We start from the raw sequence: 21,105 nt of genomic DNA, 5'->3' as shown, positions 1-21,105 counted from the left end.
TGTTGTTTTGTGTGGGGTGCCTAAGGGGGTTAGAGTGAATCGTGGGGATGGAAAGGTGTGTGGTTGCTAAGTGGTTTTGGGGAACTGGGTCATATGAGCGGAGGAGGGTGCGTATGTCGTGGTCCGAAAGTTGATTGATGGTGCGTCGGGAGCGGTTGGTGGGATTGCGAGCGGGGATTGAGGTCCAGTGTGGGGAGTTTTGTGTGAGTAGGATGGGTGGGATTTGTTAGGGGGGGAAGTGGTGGTGGGTAAGGGGTGTCTGGGTTGTGTGAAAAGTAACTCTTTGAGGGTGTGGAGATCTTATTTGACTTGGAGGAGGGTGGACATAATCATGTCCAGCGTGGGATTGAGAAAGGAGTTGGGGGTGGGCGTACTGAAGGTGAATAAGTGTCTAGGTTACTGGAGTGGGAGGGGGAGGGGTGTGGTGTTATTGCAGGGGTTGGTAATATTAATGAGTGGGTTGGTGTTCGGAAGGGTAGGGAGGTTGGGGGAGAAGGGTGTGGTTGAATTAGGGAGGTTAGTGGTATAGGTGAGGGTGTTGGTGATAAGAGGGGTAGGAAAGTTGTGGGGGACGGATGTGAGAGGATTAGTAGGGGGTTGGTGTTATTGGGCCGGGAGTAAGTGGTGGGGGGGGGAGGGAAGTTGAGGGATGAGTGTAGGCTGGTGGTTGCGGAGGTGCAGGTGAGGTAGTGGGGACTGAGAGTGGGGAGGGAGAAGTTGAGGGATGAGTGAGGGCTAGGGGTGTCCAGGGTGCAGGTGAGGTAGTGGGGACTGAGAATGGGGGGGGGGAGAAGTTGATGGATGGGTGAGGGGACTGGGAATGGGGGGGGAGATGGGATGGGAGAAGGTCCTGTTGTGGGGAGGGGGAGTGCAGTTAAGGGAGGTGGGGTGTTCTGAGGGTCTAGTTGGAAGTGGGAGGGGAGGGTTATGTTGGGGGTAGAGGGGGTGAGGATGTAAGAAGAGGAGTGATCTACGCCTGTGATTGAGGGATGTCAGGTGACTGTAGCGGATGGGTGATGGAGTAGAGTACTGGGGGGGAGGGGGGAGGTGTGTGTTAGTGGTAGGAGGCGCTGTGGAGTCATGGTTGTTAGGATTGGAGGCCAGATGGATTGGAGTCTGAGGGTTGGAGATATATTCTTTGAAAGTGGGGAACAAGTTGTCGAATAGGTCAAGGTTCCTGTCTGTGGATTGAATTAAGATAATGCCGTTGTTGTAGATAGTGATGGTTGCTCTAGCTGGGAAGAGTTGGGATGGTGTGGTGGACAGTGTTAAGCCATGGGCGGATTTCCTGGTGGCGGAGATAGTGAGTAAGGTGAGGAACGCTTTTCTCCATTGTGTTCTACGTATAGTGTATAAGATGATATCGGTGCTCTTGGCTCCATTGTTTAGTGAGAAGTAGGTGTCTACAAAGGGGGTTTTAGGGTGGGACTTCAGGAAGTTGTGTTTAAAACGTTTGGCTTTTTTTTTTAGAGAGCTCGGGGGGCTAATTAATTTTATATGTGCGCTTGCCCGTGGGTTCCATGTTGGGAGTAGAGGTGTAGGTGGTTGAAGGAGGTTGTGTGGGTAGGTGTAGATAAAGAGCTATGGTAAGTGCGAGTAAGGAGTGGGTGGTTAGGCTAAAAAGTGGGCATGAAGGAGTAGAGAATGTGACTAGTCTAAAATGGCCGCTTCCTTAGGCATGGTAAAGTAAAGATGATTGACTAGTCTAAGATGGCCGCCAAGTTGGGGAGATAGAGAAATTGCATGGCAGATTACCAATTTTGAATGGACTCAAACTCCCCCTTGTGGAATCCTTCCAGGCACCAAATGTGATTTAGAGTCCGAGTCTTTTAAGTTTTATGTCAGAGTTCTTCTTCTTTAGAAGTAGACACTTCTAATTTTCTTCTTTTCTCATGAAAAAGGTCTGTCGCAGCAGGCACCACTCTGCAGTGGATTGCCCACAACACAATTAATGGGAGTAACCAGCGCTCACACCTGGATATCAGCCACAGTGATATGTGCATCAAAGGATTAATCCCAGACCCCCTCCCCTACACTTTAGGATTCCCTTAATGGGCCCATCTCCCCTGAGATATATCCAGGGCCCTTCCTTGCGATCTATCACTGAATCAAAGAGAAGTCTTTTGAAGTATAAAGAGAGTCTCTTCCTCTTTCATCCAGTGTTATCCCAACCCAGCTTTTAGGAATGGAGCAATACACAAATCTGTCTGGAGGATTCCTCTCCTCGTATTTTCACCAGGCAGGCCTGGGCTTCCCAAAATGGAACCCAGAGTACTCCATATAATGTGCCATTTAGGGTCACACTTACTCACTGTGCATTCACAGCACACTTTCTGCCCATTACTGTTACTCCATGCACTGTACCCTTACATGTACACATGCATTCTGCCATACAGGTACACATGCATTCAGCACACACACTCAGACTGTGTGCAGTGTTCTGTTCTATATTTAACCAGGGTGTTCTCTTTACAAACATACACACTGCCAGCATACACACACACTCACCATGTGCGGGCTGGGCTGCACACTGCATCCTTCATGTATTGAACCCCCACGCAAGCACACATCACATGCTTTCCATGCACAGTATTTCATCTCATGTAATGTATTCCTCTCAGGCATACCTACACCCAGTACATGTACTAATTACATATATACTGCACAGTACTGCTCCATCCTTGTACTATATTATTCCCAGGCACACATACAGCCAATGCAGCCACTACTCCTGTTCTACGCAGCACTACACATTTACCTGATGTAGACCACGGGTGAATAAAACACACAGCAGCGGAGCTTTGAAAAGTTGAGTGGGCCCTTTAGGCCTCACTCTAGTGAGGCAGTGTAAAAAAGTCCTGTTTACTACTACTGATTACTTCATGGTATGCTGCTACCACTGTGCTTGTACTTCTTAACTCCTGGTTAAGGCGGTAGCCTTCCAGCACTATGAGGGTAGGTCTTTGGTCATGGTGCGCATGCATGATCAGTGTTGGAGTATGACCAAAAAAAGCATTAGGGATCCTGACAACAGTACAGTTGCGCACACTGGGCAGGAGTACACGCTTCTTAACATACAAAGGACGTTTCCGTCCTAACAACCAAATCACCAATTCAAGATGGAACTGTAACAGAAAAAATACATACACGCAAATTGCACTCACTTAAACTGTCTATACAGCCAGACCTAGATAGAGAAATATTCTCCAGCGACCTCACCAGGATGCATAAAATATAATTGTAAGTAGGTAAAAATAAAAGAAATTGATTTGGTAAACAGTGGTGTTCTCATGCTTACAATACGATATTGCATTTACTCAAAGCCATGCATAAATCAACAGAATCAATGATATCCTATACAAAAATCACAAACACAAGAATATATATAATGTTGCTATCTGAATGTCTCAGAGTCTCTGACTTAGACAATCGCAGCACCAAAGGACCATCGCTTGTGGACTAAAGAAAGATAACTGGTCAGTGGCTACGCATATACTTTTGGCACGTTTTTAACTAAACTTACCTTTTTAAGATTGGTCGTAACCGGTTTGGCTTTATTTTTTGCTTTCAGGGTTTTGCTGTTTGCCACGTGGAATACGTTCTTTGGTTTCTGCCCTTTAGATTTGTTTTTAGCCATTGCCTATTAAATTCGCAAAAAAAACGTATTAGGTATCAAAACAAACATGTATCTGTTTTCTAAACAATGTACGAGTATCAGTGAATGCGGGTATGGCTAGGCATACTTGGGAACATACTATAAAGTGCTGCTAAAGATACAAAATTGCCTTAGGAGTAAATTTTCATTCGCTGCGACAACACATGGCTGAAACAAGATTCATAGCTAGGACTCCGGAGGAAAAAAAAATGTCGCTCGGTAAACTTGTTATTTCTGGCTCGCAAAACATCCAATTGTATGGCAGGACGTATTCTGGCAGTAGGAGGGGCTCATAAGATGCATGGTTTTCTGTGATTGGACCACTGGCGGCCTACTGACCAATCCTAGTTTCTGCAGAGAATTCTAAGGGACTCGTTGGCCGTGGAACTCGCACGTGCGAATGCAAAATACAAACACTGTCCACGCCGAAGTTTGGAGCAAACAGAATTGGGATGTTAGACTATCTAAGGTGAATCAGTTGCTAACGCTGAGCCGTGCTGCTACAGGTCTGCTCTTTGCCCACTCCAAACTGGTGCAGCAACCCTGTGAATGGGAGAAATTAACTATAGGGGTGTGCGGGAAGACTACACAGACGGAGCGGCTCCTGATTGGATGACGATCGAGTTGTTTGCAGCATTTAAAGCGGTAGCTCTCTGCAGGATGTGTTGCACGTTTACCATTTAGAGTACAGTGGATCTTCCGTTCATGTGCCGCCGGTATGATTCGCGCCCCTTTGGGTCCCTTCTATTCTGTGACTGCCTTCCCGCCTTCGCATTCTGCTGCTGCTGCCAAACATACCAAACATGCAGGCAACAAGTCAGAGGTGTACGCGGGTAGACGTGTCCACCCACTATTTTCACAGGGTAGAAGCCGTGGAACAAGTCATTTACGGGTCGCAGCTGCCACCACTGACACTGCAAAATCAGTGGCAAGTAGATAGTGGTGGTAGATTACCTTTTTGAGCGCAGTGCTTTACATTGGTTTTTGCCCATTTGTTTATTACACTAATAGTGAATCAAAGTTTAATGTTCACTATTGGTGTGATACAAAAACGGAACGGAGCACCAGGAGCTAGAAACAAGACATCCGTGGCAGATGTAAGTAAAAAGAGTTTTAAAATGTGTTGGGTGTTTGTGAGTATGTGTGTGAGCATATTGTGTTAATGAGTGAGTCAGTGGCACGTAGTGAGTAAGAGTCAGTGACAGGTAGTGAGTGAGAATAAGTTAAAGATTGAGTGTCAGTTGGCTTGAATGAGTGGCAAAAAGAGTGAGTACCAGTGAGTCAAAAAGTATGAGGGGTGAGAGAGTGAATGTGAGTGTGTATGAATTAAGGATAGAGAATGAGTGTAAGTGAGTGAGAATGTAGTAATATGCTTGCTGGTCTGCTATTGGCCCAGTCAGATTGAAGGTATATTCTTGGCTTTATAGAGGCATCAGTGGTAAAATACTGTTGCTGGTATACTGGAAGCAATTGTTAGAATGAAAGGCACCTGTGAAAATACTGCTAATTACATGCTGTAGGTAACTCTTGGCATGACGGGCACGCATGAAAAAGTGCTGGCACACTCAGGAAAATTGTTGGCAAAGGGGTAGGGTGACCAGATTTTGAAAAGCAAAAACCAGGACACACTGGAAATAAAACTAGGACTAAAGCCTTTTAGTCTTACTAAAGGCCTGTCCTGATTTATGCGTAGCCCTGTAAATGTGTGGCTACATACATACATACATACATACATACATGGGTACATACATATATGTGTGTGTCTATATATTTACATACACACACACATTTACAAGGCTACCGCTCTGAGCCCCCTGGCCCACCTCCCCAATCAGTCTCCCCTCTGCTGGACTCATGCAGCCAACCTGCGCTGCACGAAAGAAACAGATACATTATTTCAGACCTAAGCGGGGCCAGGACACGTATTGAAAATTAAGAAAAGGGTCGGGACGCTGGGACAGTCCTCAGAAAACCAAGACTGTCCGGGGGAATCCAGGCCTTCTGGTCACCCTACATAGGGGTTGCCCATGGCAAAATGCTTTCACTAGCACATTGGAGATACTTCTTTGTATAAGGGAGGAAAGCCATGACATAATAGGGGGAGGTAACCATAGCAACATAATGGCCCTGATGTATTAGAGGTAATTTTAGATAAGTGTAACCCAATGTATATGATAACGTTAATTAAAAAATTATGACACTGGCATATTGTAGATAATTTGTGGCATATGGGGTCGCCCATGGCATGTGAGGGACACCAGTGACACAATCCTGGCCCTGCACAAAGGAAGTGATTTTTGACTTAAGGGGGTATCCGTAGCACATTGAAAACAATGCAGTGAGATCATCTAGAGCAGTGGTTCCCAAACTTTTGACTCCTGAGGACCCCCATTGAGTCACCACTGGAAGCCGGGGACCCCCAAGCAATTTGTATGAGTTAAATTTCAAATATTAAAACAGTAATTCGAAAAAAATACACATGTGTGCACACAAAACAAATACTCAAAGTACTTAGGGGCAGATTTACAATAAGTGACGCATCCATGCATATCAGCAGGGATGCGCCTCTTATTGTGCGCCATGCCTCCCCACCATTGATGCGCCGCATTTACAATGCTGCACCTCATTGGGCAAAAAAGCACAGATGCATGACGCATCTGTGCAGCAAAGGTGGCGCATTGATGGAGTTGCGTCGCAAGCGCGACACAGCTCCAGCAATGCTCTGGGGGGCCAAATCTTGTTAATGCTGCGTCAATCTTTACGTCTGCTTCAAGCAGGCGCAGGGTTTTGACGCAGCATGGGCCCCAAAGTGACTGAGTGAAATCTTGTCGATTTCACTCAGCCACTTTTAGGAGGCGTTCCTGCACCAGAACGCCTCCTTCTGGCGCAGGGCTTTACAACGTGGCGCATCTCTCAGATGCGTCACGTTGTAAATATCCTGCACCATGGCGCATCTTTTGCGTCGCCGCTGCATCACGAAAGTGATGCAACGGTGGCGTAAAAGAGGAGCAAGGGGCTTGTAAATCTGCCCCTAAGGATTTTGGGGCCAGATGTACGACCATTTTATTTAGTGCCTCGCAATTGGCGACACATTGTGTGTGGCAAATTGTGAGTCGCTAAATGAAATGTACAACAGTGTGTTTAACACTGTTTCGGATTCCCAATGGGGTCGCAAATTGCGAGGTTCATTAATGTTAATGAGCCTCTGCAATTTGTGAGCCTATTGGGAATGCCAGCCCTCCTAGGTATGGTGCCTGCTGGGCTCTGCAGGCCACCATGTCTGGGACTGCTTTTAAATAAAGCAGTTTAAAAAAAATGCAGCCCATTTACCGTGCATTTTAAAAAAAAGGAAATGAAACGCTTTCGTTTCATTTTCTAAGGGCAGGCAGAGATCCCTGGGACCACTGCCTGCCCTTAAAAAATTATTTTGGATGCATTTGCAAAGGGGAAGGGGTCCCCAAGGGACCCCTTCCCCTTGCAAATGCATTACCATCTACTTGAAGTAAGTGGTAATTGCGAGTGTTTTGCAACCGCAAAACATTTGTACATGGTTTTAAGACTCGCTATTTGGAAGGGAATGCCCCTTCCAAATAGCAAGTTGCAAAACCTATTTAGCGAGTCGCAAACAAATTGCGACTCGCGAAATAGGCAATGTACATGGCCCAATACATTTTTGCATGTGAAAGCGAGTTCACGAACCCGTTCACGCATATAAAAACGGATCGTACATCTGGCCCTTAGTATTTTATATTGGAGTAATAGCCCCTCTGTCACATGTATTTCATTTGTTTTATAGCATCTCTCATACCATTGTAGGATGTCGGAGCACTTTACATCACACACATATAGAGACATTGAATCGTACATGAAAAATAGTGTGTATATGAAAAGTTTAAAGAGTGCTTGGTCTGGAAAAGCACAAACTCAGGATTCAGAACATAACACAGTGGCTAGCACTGACTTTAACATTAAAAATGTATTTCCACCCAAAAAAATCTTATTAGCAGCATCAGGATAATGAATAACTGGGAAAAAACAAAAGTTACTAACTGGTACCATGCAGTTTGCAAGCAGCTCTTTGATGACAGTTTATAGGTCCCTCTGCTACATTACGATTGTCACTTATGAAGTGCACAGTAACAAAAGAATCTCTGTGACAAAAGCAGTAACCACGAACCTATGCACATAAAATGCTGCTTTTTAAAATGCATGTTACACGTTCTTTGCAGTAGGCACATTAACCCTCTGTGCTACATTAGTTAAGTCAAAGCTGCCACTAAACAAAACTCTCCTCGCACTCCAGCAAGTACATTAATCACTGGCTTTATCTTGACACTTTTATTGCTGCTGGAAAGCTGCTAATTATACAAGAAACTTTTCTGTGCTTTTAAAACTGTTGCCTGCGGACCCCCTGGGAATGTGTCACGGACCCCTGGGGGTCCGCGGACCACAGTTTGGGAAACACTGATCTAGAGTGTTAGGTTTCATTGGCTAGGAACACCTTGAAAGGCATGTGGCTTTTTAGCAAATTCATGTGAAAATTGTGCTTTTCAATATACTATTTGACCCCATTTAAAACCTACAATTCAGGGTAAATATTACATTCTACCACTTTCATAGATCATGTAAGCACCCTAATGAAGGTGGTTTCTAATATGGTTTTCTAAAATTTGTCAATGTTGTGTTACACTCGTCAGGAAGTTATTACAGAACTTCAGCGATGTCAGTTATTCAGGTAGCTTCACAGTTAAATTGATGTGACATCACTTCCTGGGGACATTTACATTCAAAGGTCATGTGATGCCACTTCCTGTGATGTCATCAAGGTCTAAGGGTGTGTGATATCACTTCCGCTGCCCCAGGCATTTTGGTCAGTCGACGTTTATGGTAGATGCCGTTCACCCTACCAAGAAGTTGGGCCCGACTGAAATATGCTGAACTTGCCCAGGTGTAATTTTCACACTCCGGGCCAAGTTTAGCAGCTACCGCACATTGCCTGCTTTCAATTCCTAGCAGCAACGTGCAGGGAGAGTGGCTTTTTAGGTCTCGTGACCTATCAATGTGCATGCGCATTGAGAGAAGCGAGACTATAGGGCTTTAAACAAAGTTTACCTAACTGCGGCGATTTGGTGCTGTGCCCGTGGCTTTTAGGTCAATGCGCAAGCGCATTGACCTAAAATGCGCGTGCACAGCATCAAATCGCCAGCCATCTGTTCCCCAGCTTGGATCTCCTGGCTGCTCCTCCCCTAATTATCCGCACATCAAAGGCTGCTCCCGCACCCTGCTTCACACTTCAAACGAATGCTACCGAGAGCATTTCCCGGCCGGCCGCTTTTAATTTCCTTTCGCAAGCAGTTCCCCCTCCTCCCTCTCCTCCCTCTCCTGACTTTCTCCTGCCTGCCACACCAATCCAAACTGAGGCGCTGCTGCTCCATTCCCTGTATTACTCCCACTCATCTATGATTAGGAATAAAAGACTGTCGGTTAAAAACAGTTTCAAGATAAAAATGGTTTCCCATTACTTTTGCAGAATGTTCTGCATTTCCTTAACCGCCTCCAACTCTCCGACTTTCACATGCACATACCACTTTGCTGATACTGACCGAGACATGCGCTTTATAAGCAGGAAATAGAATTCTACAGGAAACAATATTACCGAAGACCATTCGAGGGTGTGAGCTCAATGCCACCGAAGAGTACGTACAATTATTATACTTATAGTTCAGTCAACTACCCTTGATGCACGGACAACCTTTGAAGAAAGTGAAAAGCATGTACCCTCACCCACCCTCAACCCCTCACCCTCACTCACCCTCAACCCCTCACACTCACCCTCAACCCCTCACCCTCACTCACCCTTCAACCCCTCACACTCACCCTCACTCACCCTCAACCCCTCACCCTCACTCACCCTCACCCTCACTCACCCTCACTCACCCTCACCCTCACTCACCCTCACTCACCCTCACCCACCCTCAACCCCTCACCCTCACTCACCCTCAACCCCTCACCCTCACTCACCCACCCTCACCCTCACCCACCCTCACCCTCACTCACCCTCAACCCCTCACCCTCACTCACCCTCACCCTCACTCACCCTCACTCACCCTCACCCTCACTCACCCTCACTCACCCTCACTCACCCTCACCCACCCTCAACCCCTCACCCTCACTCACCCTCACTCACCCTCAACCCCTCACCCTCACTCACCCACCCTCACCCTCACTCACCCTCACCCTCACTCACCCTCACCCTCACTCACCCACAACCCCTCACCCTCACCCTCACTCACCCTCAACCCCTCACCCTCAACCCCTCACTCACCCTCACTCTCTCACCCTCACTCACCCTCAACCCCTCACTCACCCTCACTCACCCTCACTCACCCTCACCCTCACTCACCCTCAACCCCTCACCCTCACTCACCCTCAACCCCTCACCCTCACTCACCCTCACCCTCACCCTCACTCACCCTCACCCTCACTCACCCTCAACCCCTCACCCTCACTCACCCTCAACCCCTCACCCTCACTCACCCTCACCCTCACTCACCCTCAACCCCTCACCCTCACTCACCCTCAACCCCTCACCCACCCTCAACCCCTCACCCTCACCCACCCTCACTCACCCTCACCCTCAACCCCTCACCCTCACTCACCCTCAACCCCTCACCCTCACCCTCACTCACCCTCACCCACCCTCACCCTCACTCACCCTCCCTCACCCTCACTCACCCTCCCTCACCCTCACTCACCCTCAACCCCTCACCCTCCCTCACCCTCAACCCCTCACCCTCACTCACCCTCAACCCCTCACCCTCACTCACCCTCAACCCCTCACCCTCAACCCCTCACTCACCCTCACTCTCACTCACCCTCAACCCCTCACCCTCACTCACCCTCACTCACCCTCAACCCCTCACCCTCAACCCCTCACCCTCAACCCCTCACTCACCCTCACTCTCACTCACCCTCAACCCCTCACCCTCACTCACCCTCACTCACCCTCAACCCCTCACCCTCACTCACCCTCACCCTCAACCCCTCACTCACCCTCACCCTCACTCACCCTCAACCCCTCACCCTCACTCACCCTCACTCACCCTCAACCCCTCACCCTCAACCCCTCACCCTCACTCACCCTCAACCCCTCACCCTCACTCACCCTCACTCACCCTCAACCCCTCACCCTCACTCACCCTCACCCACCCTCACCCTCACCCTTACTCACCCTCAACCCCTCACCCTCACTCACCCTCAACCCCTCACCCTCACTCACCCTCAACCCCTCACCCTCACTCACCCTCACCCTCACTCACCCTCACTCACCCTCAACCCCTCACCCTCACCCTCACTCACCCTCAACCCCTCACCCTCACTCACCCTCAACCCCTCACCCTCACTCACCCTCACAACACATATTGTGTTACAATAGGTGTCACATTTGCGAAAGATAAAACTATTGGCATTGTAAATAACAAAGCTATTAATTTCGCTATTTTCAAAACAAGCACATAAATAAAAAATGTGTCCTTTACAATACCAATAGCTCAAACTTTCCTAATGCGAGACCTATTGCATTGCTGTGCTTCTCTCCCCTGCTGCACTCTCCTGCTCTCTAGAGATGTGGCCTAACGACCAGAGCTGCCATCTAAGTCACGTAAATACAAAACATGTTGCATTCCAAATGCTATAGGTGTCACATTCGCGAAAGTTATAACTATTGGCATTGTACATGACAAAGCCATCAATTTAGCAATTTTAAAAACCAACAAATAAATAAAATATGTCATTTACAAGACCAATAACTCCAACTTTTCTAATGCGAGACCTATTGCATTTCCAATGCTTGTTTATTTTCACCTCCATTTGTTCCAAAGATAAAGTCAGAAGATAAGCGGCAATCAGGTCTCCTTTTGTGCCAATATGATCCTGGCTGAGCGTGGTCTGGTCCCTCACACTTAGATACAAACGCAACAGAGGGAAAACAAAGGCACAAAGCTTGTACTTAAGAGTGGCATGCTTTTGGCTTTGTTCAGTCCCTGTATATAAGAGATATCCATGCACTGTAAGAATGACAGTTGTGTTGATCTGCCCCAATATTTACATAAATATTTTAAATAGCACTATTTTATTTCTTTTATAGTGCTACCCATCCTAGTGCAGGGTGCCAGAGAGCTTTTCATAACATATATGATGCATTGTCTATAAATCATGTACATGTGTAAATCAATGTACAATATGTGTTGCATAAGACTGTGATAGTTACAAGGTGTAGGATTCACATGTCCTTCATAGCTCACCGTGCTATAGTAGACCGATTACAACTTATGAACTGCAAGTAATATGAGGAACTCTGTGTTAAAGGCAGTAACCCACTTACCTATATGCATAACATAAAAACCTGTCATCTGCATGTTACATGATGTGTTTCGCAGGAGACAGATTAACCTTCTATACTCCTTTGATTCAAATCTATGACTAGACAAAAAGCTCTAACCTCCAGAGGTATCTCATCCTTATTATTATTCCCTGATATTTTCTGGGCACACAAAGATCTCTGTTGCAGGTGCCTTAACCCCATAAGATATTTTAAAATGCTGTCTTTTCAACCAATTAAGCAGAACAGACCTACTGCCATGTTTTTTCTTGCTGCCCATTTCTTTGTGGCATAGTTCAAATAAAATGTGTTAGTTGACACCCAGATTTGGGGTTGGACCACTTTTTTGTCACATCCCTAACGCAAAATTTCATTTGTTAAATCTTGTGATGTGCTTAAATGTACTCATGCTAGACCTGCTAAACATATGTGTGCTTTTGTTAGAAATGGGATTTGTGGTCGGCTAAGGCTTGCGCCAAAGCCAGGCAGAAACCCCCACTCTAGTCAGGGCAAAGGAGTTACACGCTGAAGATAAGCCCTGCTCACCCCCTTAGTAGCTTGGCACGAGCAGTCGGGCTTGTCCCAGAGGCAATGTGTAAAGCATTTGCGCAACACACACACACACAACAGCAACATACTAGGCACACCACAAAAGAAACTCCACACAAGGTTATATAAAAAATAGCCTTTATATTATCATAAACACATTAGAAACATAATCACACATTTACACTGTGCCAACTGGCAATAGGCAATATTCACAGGGGAGTATATACATGACCAGGCCAATCGGGCCACGGTCCGAACCATCAGAACAGATAAGTAAATGCAAAACACAACCAGTAACTACTGGTACCATAATGACCTTTAGTGGAGAAGCGTGGCTCAGTGGTTAGAGGCGGCAGACCCGGAAGCTGAGATCGGCTGTGGACCAGGGTTCGATTCCCTGCCTCGGCGGGTCTCGGGCTCAAAATTCCATGGACTCGACAATTCTCGCTCCGGTGCCTACTCGACTCACGGGTCACACTCTGCGACTCTGGGCAATAGCTTGCTTAATCTCCACTACGGCCCCTCGCGGCGGGATGCCTGGCTTTCACCTTGTGGATACCCTGCCGGGGTATCTCACAGGGGAATACCAGGACGGGTTCCCTAAGCAAGCGCCTTGAGACCCCTGGGTGATTCGTGCGCTATATAAATCGAAATACATTTACATTTACATTTACATTATCACATTAGCATTAGACACCATCCTAAAATGTCGTAGCATGACATTAGGCATATCCACATTAGGCCTAAACCTCATTAGCATAAACACATTACGCATAAACATCCTAAACATAAACACATTATGTCATAGGCACCACAAGCATAAATAACATTATGCAGTCACATTAGGCATAAATCACATTACGCAATCACATTAGGCATAAAGCATATTATGCAATCATCACATAAGCCTAACCACATGATGCCATCTCTGCGGGCATTACCTTAGGGCAGAGGTATTCAAACTTTTTTAGGTTGAGCCCCCCCAGCTGAATTTATTTAGATGTCGGGCCCCCCACCACTTCACAAAAAATTCCGTTGACCTGGTATTCTACATAATCGACCGTCATCCGCATTTCCAGGTCCATATCTGGCTAATAATGTTAAACACAGTAAGAGTGTTTAGAAAACTGCAGGTTTGCGAGTTCGTGCGGTGAAATGACAGAGGCTTACTACACAGTCCAAAACTACATTTTTCAAGATAAAATGTGTGCAAATTGTAACGGGTTCTCCACTTAATTCTTGCAAAGCCTCCTCAAAGAAACTTCTGTGGTCAATAAAATGAGTACCATTCAAAGACTATGCTCTCCACTGAGAAGCACTGTAGAGTTACATTTATTTCACCGCATTTTTTATTTCACCGCATTTATTCAGGCCGTACTTGCATGTTTCCAAAGCCTCTTGCTTGTGTTTGGCATCGCAGGAACCTCAGGAACAAAGCCTCGTGCTTGTGTTTAGTTTTTCATGCCGTACTTGCATGTTTTCAAAGTCTCGTGCTTGTGTTTGGCAACGCAGCATCCATGCATCCATCCACCCACCCATCCATCCATCCATCCATCCATCCATCCATCATGCGCCCACCCATCCATTATGCCCCATCCATCCATCCATCCATCCATCCATCATGCATCCATCCATCATGCATCCATCCATCCATCATTCATCCATCCATCCATCATGCATCCATCCATCCCCCCATACATCAACCACCCACACATCATGCATCCATGCACCCATCCTTCCACCCATCCATCATGCATCCATCATGCACCCATCCATCCATCCATCATGCATCAATCCATCATTCATCCATCCAACAATCATGCATCCATCCATCATTCATCCATCCACCAATCATGTATCCATCCATCCATCCCCCCATACATCCACATGCACCCATCCCTCCATCATGCATCCATCCATCATTCACCCATCCACCCATCATGCACCCATCTATCCATCCATCCCCCATACATCCACCAAGCACACATCATGCATCCATGCACCCATACATCCACCCATCCATCATCCATCCATGCATCCATCATGCACCCACCCATCCATCCATCATGCATCCATCCATCCATCCATCCGTATATTCCATCATTCATCCATCCATCCATCCCCCATACACCATTCACCCATCCATCATCCATCCATGCATCCATCATGCACCCATCCATCCATCAGGCATCCATCCATCCATCCATCCCATCACCCATACATCCACCACCAACCTCTTGGCACACAATAATGTAATGCATAACTATACTTATTTCATGCATAATTATAGTTATTTCACAAAGCCTCGTGCTTGTGTTTTGTTTTTCATGCCGTACTTGCATGTTTCCAAAGCCTCGACCAGAGCAGGAACCTCTTGTGCATTACAATAAGTTGACACTGCAGGAACCTAGCCTCGTGCTTGTGTTTGGCATTTGACACCGCATTACAATAAGTTACCGCATTACAATAAGTTGACAGTCGCGGTAAGCGTTGTAATCGCATGCGATGTTAACGGCATCGCGCCGTTGTCGCATGCATTCACTAAACGATACTGCGATGTAAAAGTCGTGGTGTGATGGCACCGTGATCTTTTGACATCGATGTAATGGGTGTTTCCCGTCTTTTAAAGACCTTTTGACATGTTAATGAGGTGTTGATAGTCTTCACCCCTTCTTAGAGCCCCTGCAGCTCCACTCTGCCTCGCCACCGTGGGAAACAATGAAAGGTGAAATTTTATGGTGCTGGTGGAGTGCGCGCCCCCCCTGAGATGGCATCGCGCCCCCTCTAGGGGGGCGAGCCCCACAATTTGAATAACTCTGCCTTAGGGCCTTGCGCCCTACCAACACACAGGTATTCACTATGACCCCCTTTGCCAGTGAAGGGGCACTTTGAGCCCCTTCACTGGGGCTCAAAGTGCCCTCTGTCCAGAAATGTCAGGGCTCGGGCTGCCAATGCAGCAAACTCCAAAGTACGCAAAGCGCTGGGGCAGGGCAGGAGTGCATCTTACTCCTTCTTCTCAAAAATGCCCCCAAAGGAAAAGAATGGTGCTGGCACTACTGTGCCTCCTTGGTCCCCCACTGGGACTCTTCAACAAATTGTCCAACGTGACAGCTGCCCGCTCTTGTGCGGTGCAGCTGCGATCATGAGGCCTGGCACCACTGTTCTTGGGGAGCCTCCACTGTGGCTCTTAAAAACAAATGTGCCCCCTTTGTGAGACCAAATCAAAACAGGCCCAAACATTGCAGCTGCCCCCTCCCTCATGGGGCAGCTGGAAGCATCAAATAGACGCTTGCACCAATGTGCCTCTCGGTCCTACTCCGGGACTCTTCTACCTGCAGGGGGGGGGGGGGAGACACCGGCAATGTGCCCCGGTAGTCCCCCTCCCGCAGTCTCACCCCAGGCACCAACACTGCCTCAAGGAACGCCAACATCCAGCTCCCCCTTACTCACCGGGGGCTCTGTGTGTAGACTCCTACGGTCTCCTTCTCCGGCTCTGCATGCAGCCAGGCTCTCCTCCGCTCTTGGGGAATCTGCTCCTCTTCACCTGGTCCCTCTCCTGGGACTGGGACTTCTGCCTGGAGCTTGCGGGTAGGCTCCCGTCCTCCTGCACGCATGCAGCGAAGCTTCTCCTGGCTTCCGGCCGCACTCCTTCGGCAGGCCTGCCCACAGTCAGGCGCGGGTACCTGACTTCCGGCTTTTCAGCACTCCCTTCCTTGGCGGTGATGTGGGATGAGCACCCGCTCAGTAGCACCATAAGCGGGGTGGGCATCTGCTTGTCACTGCCATAAGCAGGGTGGGCTTCCACCTTACTATAAAAGGTAAAAAGCAGGGTAGGCTCCCTCTGCCACCGGCACCAGTGCGGGGTGGGCTCCCGCCTAATGAGGGATAATCCAGTGGCACCAGCAGGGCGGGGTGGGCTCCCGCTCTGCCGCTAAAAATACCCACAAGGCACGTCAAGTCCCTGCTACACCTTGGGACCACTGTAATGCGGGGTGGGCTCCCGCTCCGCAAGCCGGCACGGGAGAATCCCTACACCGGAGATTCCCTCTAATTATCCTTCACGCAGCACAGCGCGCTGCAAACGCCAGCTCCTCTTTCTGGCAAAATCAAAATATATAGCACTCACTATAGGCTAGATGCAACAGAAGTGATGAGAGGGGAAGGGGACAAAGCTGGACCCAGGGAGGCCAGCACACAGGGTCCTCCAGTAGGGAGGCAAGCCCCCATGGTGGTTCTTCCTGGGCCCCAGCAGCAGCCAGCCCCCAGCAAGTCCAGAAACAGCACACCAAACATGAGGTCACAGCCCCTACATTTATACTCCATTTACCTTTGTCTGCAGGGAACAGGGCTTGGGGGGGGGGGCAGCTAGAACTGGTTCTAGAGCACTCTGTTTACAGTGCACACACTCTTCTGTGGGAGATGAGGGCTCGGCCATCAGACACACCACAGGGGGACGGAGCCAGCATTGACCTAGGCAGGCACAATCCTATTCAGGGTCAGGGTACTACTCTTCCCACCCCTCCAAATGCAGATGTCCCATTCAGCCTAGCGCTGACTCACCCTGCCCCTCCTGGAGCCACACACATCTCACCAGCCCCTGTCACTCAAAAGCCAGACATGCAATTCACATCAGGCAGGCAGACATATAGCACACAGAAATGCCAACTTCTAAAAGTGGCATTTCTAACATAGTTATAATAAATCTGCGCACACCATTACGTATAATTTATGATCACTATTCCAAATATACCAAACATGACCACGCTGCGCCTCTCATACCAGGAATTACCACTGAAACACTTATCAGGGAATCCCCAATGCAGTCCCATGGGAGGGCAGCCCCACAGTAGTGAGAAACCAAAATGGCTGTTTGTCACTACTAGGACATGTCGCTTACTCAAGGTACATGTCCTATCTTTACCTACAATGCACCATACCCATAGGGCTAGCTAGGGCCTACCTTAGGGGTGACTGACATGAAGTAAAGGGGGTCACAGACATGGCACACACTTTGGGTGCCACATCACAGTGGCAGTAACACTGCGCGCACAGGCCCTGCAATGTCAGAGACCTGAGACAGGTTTGAAAGGCTACTTTGGTGGGTGGCGCAATCAGCGCTGCAAGCCCACCATTAGCATTTAATTTACTGGCCCTGGGTATCTGAGATACCACTTTACAAGAGACTGACAGGTAAATTAAATAGGCCAAACAGGTGTAGACCAATCTTACCATGTTTACCACAGTGAGCACACACACTTTACACTCGACAGCAGTGCTAAAGTGCCCAGAGTCCTTAAACCACTAACATCATGTCAGAAAAAAGACTAGGAGGAATGCCAAAAGTTCAGGGATGACCCTGCAAAATGGGCCAAGTCCATAACGTATTAATATGGATATCAATGCGTTTGTCAACAAAAACAAACTATCCTCCTTATTAATAGAATCACCCTTCCGTAACTACCACATCTAGCTTGAGACACAAGTATGTAGTCAGGCAGGCCCTGTGGCCTAGGCCCGGGATTACTGATTGATGGGTCACAGGTGGGAGGGCGTATAGCCTGCAGGCAAACACACGGGCAGGAAACTCTTGATCAATCCTACAGATTGAGGAATAATTGCAATGAATTTCTAAGTTTTAGTTTTGACAAAATAATTTTTTCTTTACGAGCATTAATGAAATGTATTGTCGTATGCAAATGTTACTGCATTGACTGTCGCTGAAAATACATTGTTTGAAAATTGAGTTCATGCAGGGTTTGTGCTAACCTATTTCATATTCTCTCTGTGTTACAATTGTGAGAAAGGGCCTCTTTTGATATGGTTAGCCTCCAATTTTTGCCTGGTATTTTATATGGTTTTGATTGTAGTGCATAGGTTACGCTCCCACTTTGAGTGGCAAAACTGGCAAAAAAACCTAGGAAGAATAGGAGGTGTGCCCTCCTCTGCCAACTCCACCCCTCAGGTGGGGGAGGGAAGGTGAAGCACACCTTCCAGTCCCCGCCAATTTGAAGATGGGGAGACCCCTCCAATCAGGGCTAGGTCTAATGTCTCTCCCACAGAAGGGTGGCATAAAGTGAGGGTATTGTCACCCCAGGTAAGGTGACCATTGGCCCTACTTGCTACGCCCCTAAATTTAGTATTTAGGTGGCTCCCCCAGATCTGGAAACTAGTTCCCTGCAACCTAAGAAGGATGAAGAGGATGACGTGCAGCAAAGCCTGAAGGCGACTACCAACTTGGCCCCAGGCAAACCCGCCTGCATCCAGCTTCAAAGGTCCTGCAAAGAAGAGGTCAGCTGTCCTGCAACCAGCGACTTTCAGAACTTGAAGAAGACTGCCTGCCCTTCGAAAAGGACCAGAGACTCCCGAGGACAGCAGGTCTGTTCCAAAGAAACCTACACAAAGGTCTGTGGTGCACTCCGGATCCGCACGTCATGCCCTCTCTGCACCCGACGCCTCGGGCCTCTGTTCAGGTAGACCACCGACCTAGAACAGGTTCCCCAGTGATCCTGAGCTCAAGTCCAGCGTTGGCTGACCCCTCCTGGACTCCACGACAATGCCTGCAGCCTCAATCCAAAGGCTCCCCCTGACTGTGACTGGCTCTGAAAAGAAGAATCTGATGTCTAAAGGCACCCCTCACCCTAAGCCCTTGGGCCTTGGTGAGCTCAATCAACAGTGCCCCTACGACCCCCTACATCTCTACTTACCACTGCTGACTCTGGTCTCCCTCCTGCAACCTCTGGTGCGATGCTGGCAGCTTGTTTGTTCAAAGCAAGTTCTCCATTGAAAAGCATTGGGTGCCTGATGCTGAATTTGTAGCCTGCACCTGGCCGCCCCTGTGCTGCTGGTGGTGTATGTTTGGTGCTGCTTTGTGGCCCCTGAGCTTGCTCTAACCCCCAAAGCTTGGCCCATGCAACTGATTTACATACCCGCAAGCAGAGTGGCTTTCAGTACCCCCAATCTCCATTGAAACGCACTGGACCGAACTACGCCCCTGCAACCGATTTACCTACCCGCAAGCAGAGTGGTTATGAGCACCCCCAATCTCCATTGAAACGCACTGGGCCGAACTCCGCCCCTGCAACCGATTTACCTACCCGCAAGCAGAGTAGCTTCGAGCAACCCCAGTCTCCATTAAAACGCATTGGGCCGAACTCCGGTTTCAACCTCTGCACCCCTGTGCTGCTGGTGGTGCAGCTTTGGTACTCTTCTAACCCTTTGCCCCTTGCTGACCTTTCAGTCCAGAAGACTGGAACTGGTAGTTGGATACTTACCTGTATAACCGCATTATTGTTTTCCTCCATAGGATAACATTGAATTTTTTTTAAATTGCACTGTGTCGACTTTTGAAAGCCTTAAGTGTTTTTCCTACCAAACGTACTTACCTTATTGCGACGATCTTGGTCTTAAAATAAAACTCAAACCAAGCTTATTTTTATAAAATTGGTGTGGATCTCCTTTTTTGAGTCATGTGTACTTTATTGGTTAATGTTGTGCAATACATTTCTTGCACTTCTCTACATTAGTCCTAAGGCTTCTTGCCCATACTACCACTAATAGAGCACTTTGAGTTTTACATTGAGCCCTGTACACTAATGGGGAATCTCTGGACACCTAGTGGCATACCATCTAGAGAGTCAGCTTCCTACAACAATACTATGGGCCTTATTACGATGGTGGGTGGACAGCATTGCGGTCCCAACACCGCTATTACAATGCAACCGCACATGGTGCAGTCCCATACTCCCATTTCTCTATGGGAGCTTGTGCTGCGGCCTTAAACTGGCCGTAGCACGAGCTCCCATAGAGAAATTAGAGTTCCTGCATGGTGCCTGCCACAAGGTTCAGGGACTAATAGGGGAGAACCATTGGTGCCCCCTCGGCCCACGACCAGAGACTGCTAGGGGCCCCCAAAGTTGCTGTCAGGAAATCCCAACATGGAAAGCCTGTCGGAAGCCGACATCGTAATCCTGATGGCAGAAATGCCGTCCTTCGGGATTACGGTGAGGCCTCCGACTGACAGACGGGCTCTTTGAGCCTGTCGAAATCCAGCTGGAATGACCAGGCGGTTTCACTTTCGACCGCCTGCATTGTAATGCGGCGGTCAGAAGTGAAACCTACGATGTGACTCGGAAACTGCAGTCGGAGGCTTTCTGAGTCACATCGTAATGAGGCCTGAAGTATGCAGTCTTGTCTTGTTTCATGTAAATGCTCGTTTTAACTGTTTTTTGAAGAAATTGCAAGTGCTGAGCTCATAGTATGTAAAATTGTAGAAGTGCACCACTTATGAACTGCCTGTTAGGATATGGGTCTAGTCCATTTCAGTGATCATGGACTGTCATCACATGACCTACCAGGACAGGTATATAGGTCAGTCCTACCTTTCTTTTCTTGCTTGTTATTGCTATTGTGTGGGTTCCTGGTTGCTGGTTCCTGGCTTCTGTGTTTCCTGGATTCATTCTCTAATTCCTCACGGGCTCGTGAGGACTTTCAGAACCCTTTTTGAGTCTTGTTTTAGGCTCCT

At 48.0% G+C, this 21,105-nt stretch overlaps 2 protein-coding genes across 6 annotated transcripts in view; one reads left to right on the top strand and one right to left on the bottom strand.

Annotated features, from left to right (window-relative positions):
* RBIS (ribosomal biogenesis factor) overlaps positions 1-3,910 on the bottom strand; it is a 78,434-nt gene extending 74,524 nt beyond the window's left edge. Inside the window, exons 1-2 of the mRNA XM_078687085.1 lie at positions 3,756-3,910; positions 3,524-3,640 (exon numbers count right to left, since the gene is read on the bottom strand). Of these exons, the coding sequence (XP_078543211.1) occupies positions 3,524-3,637 (114 nt within the window). The 5' untranslated portion in view covers positions 3,638-3,640; positions 3,756-3,910. The remainder of the gene's footprint in view (positions 1-3,523; positions 3,641-3,755) is intronic.
* Positions 3,911-3,939: 29 nt separating this feature from the next.
* The window catches only part of LOC144828696 (carbonic anhydrase 13-like), a 796,251-nt gene continuing 779,085 nt past the window's right edge, over positions 3,940-21,105 (top strand). For 2 of the 5 annotated variants that reach the window (XM_078687082.1, XM_078687083.1), the window contains exon 1: positions 3,940-4,124. The gene's annotated coding sequence lies outside the window, so the exon portion shown is untranslated. Of the gene's footprint in view, positions 4,125-4,232; positions 4,372-21,105 lie in introns of those variants that run through there. The other 3 variants (XM_078687079.1, XM_078687081.1, XM_078687080.1) reach the window with 3 other exon arrangements.

Source organism: Lissotriton helveticus, chromosome 4_1 (assembly GCF_964261635.1).
Source record: "Lissotriton helveticus chromosome 4_1, aLisHel1.1, whole genome shotgun sequence".
NCBI lineage: Eukaryota > Metazoa > Chordata > Amphibia > Caudata > Salamandridae > Lissotriton > Lissotriton helveticus.
This window is presented reverse-complemented; position numbering and strand designations above follow the sequence as displayed.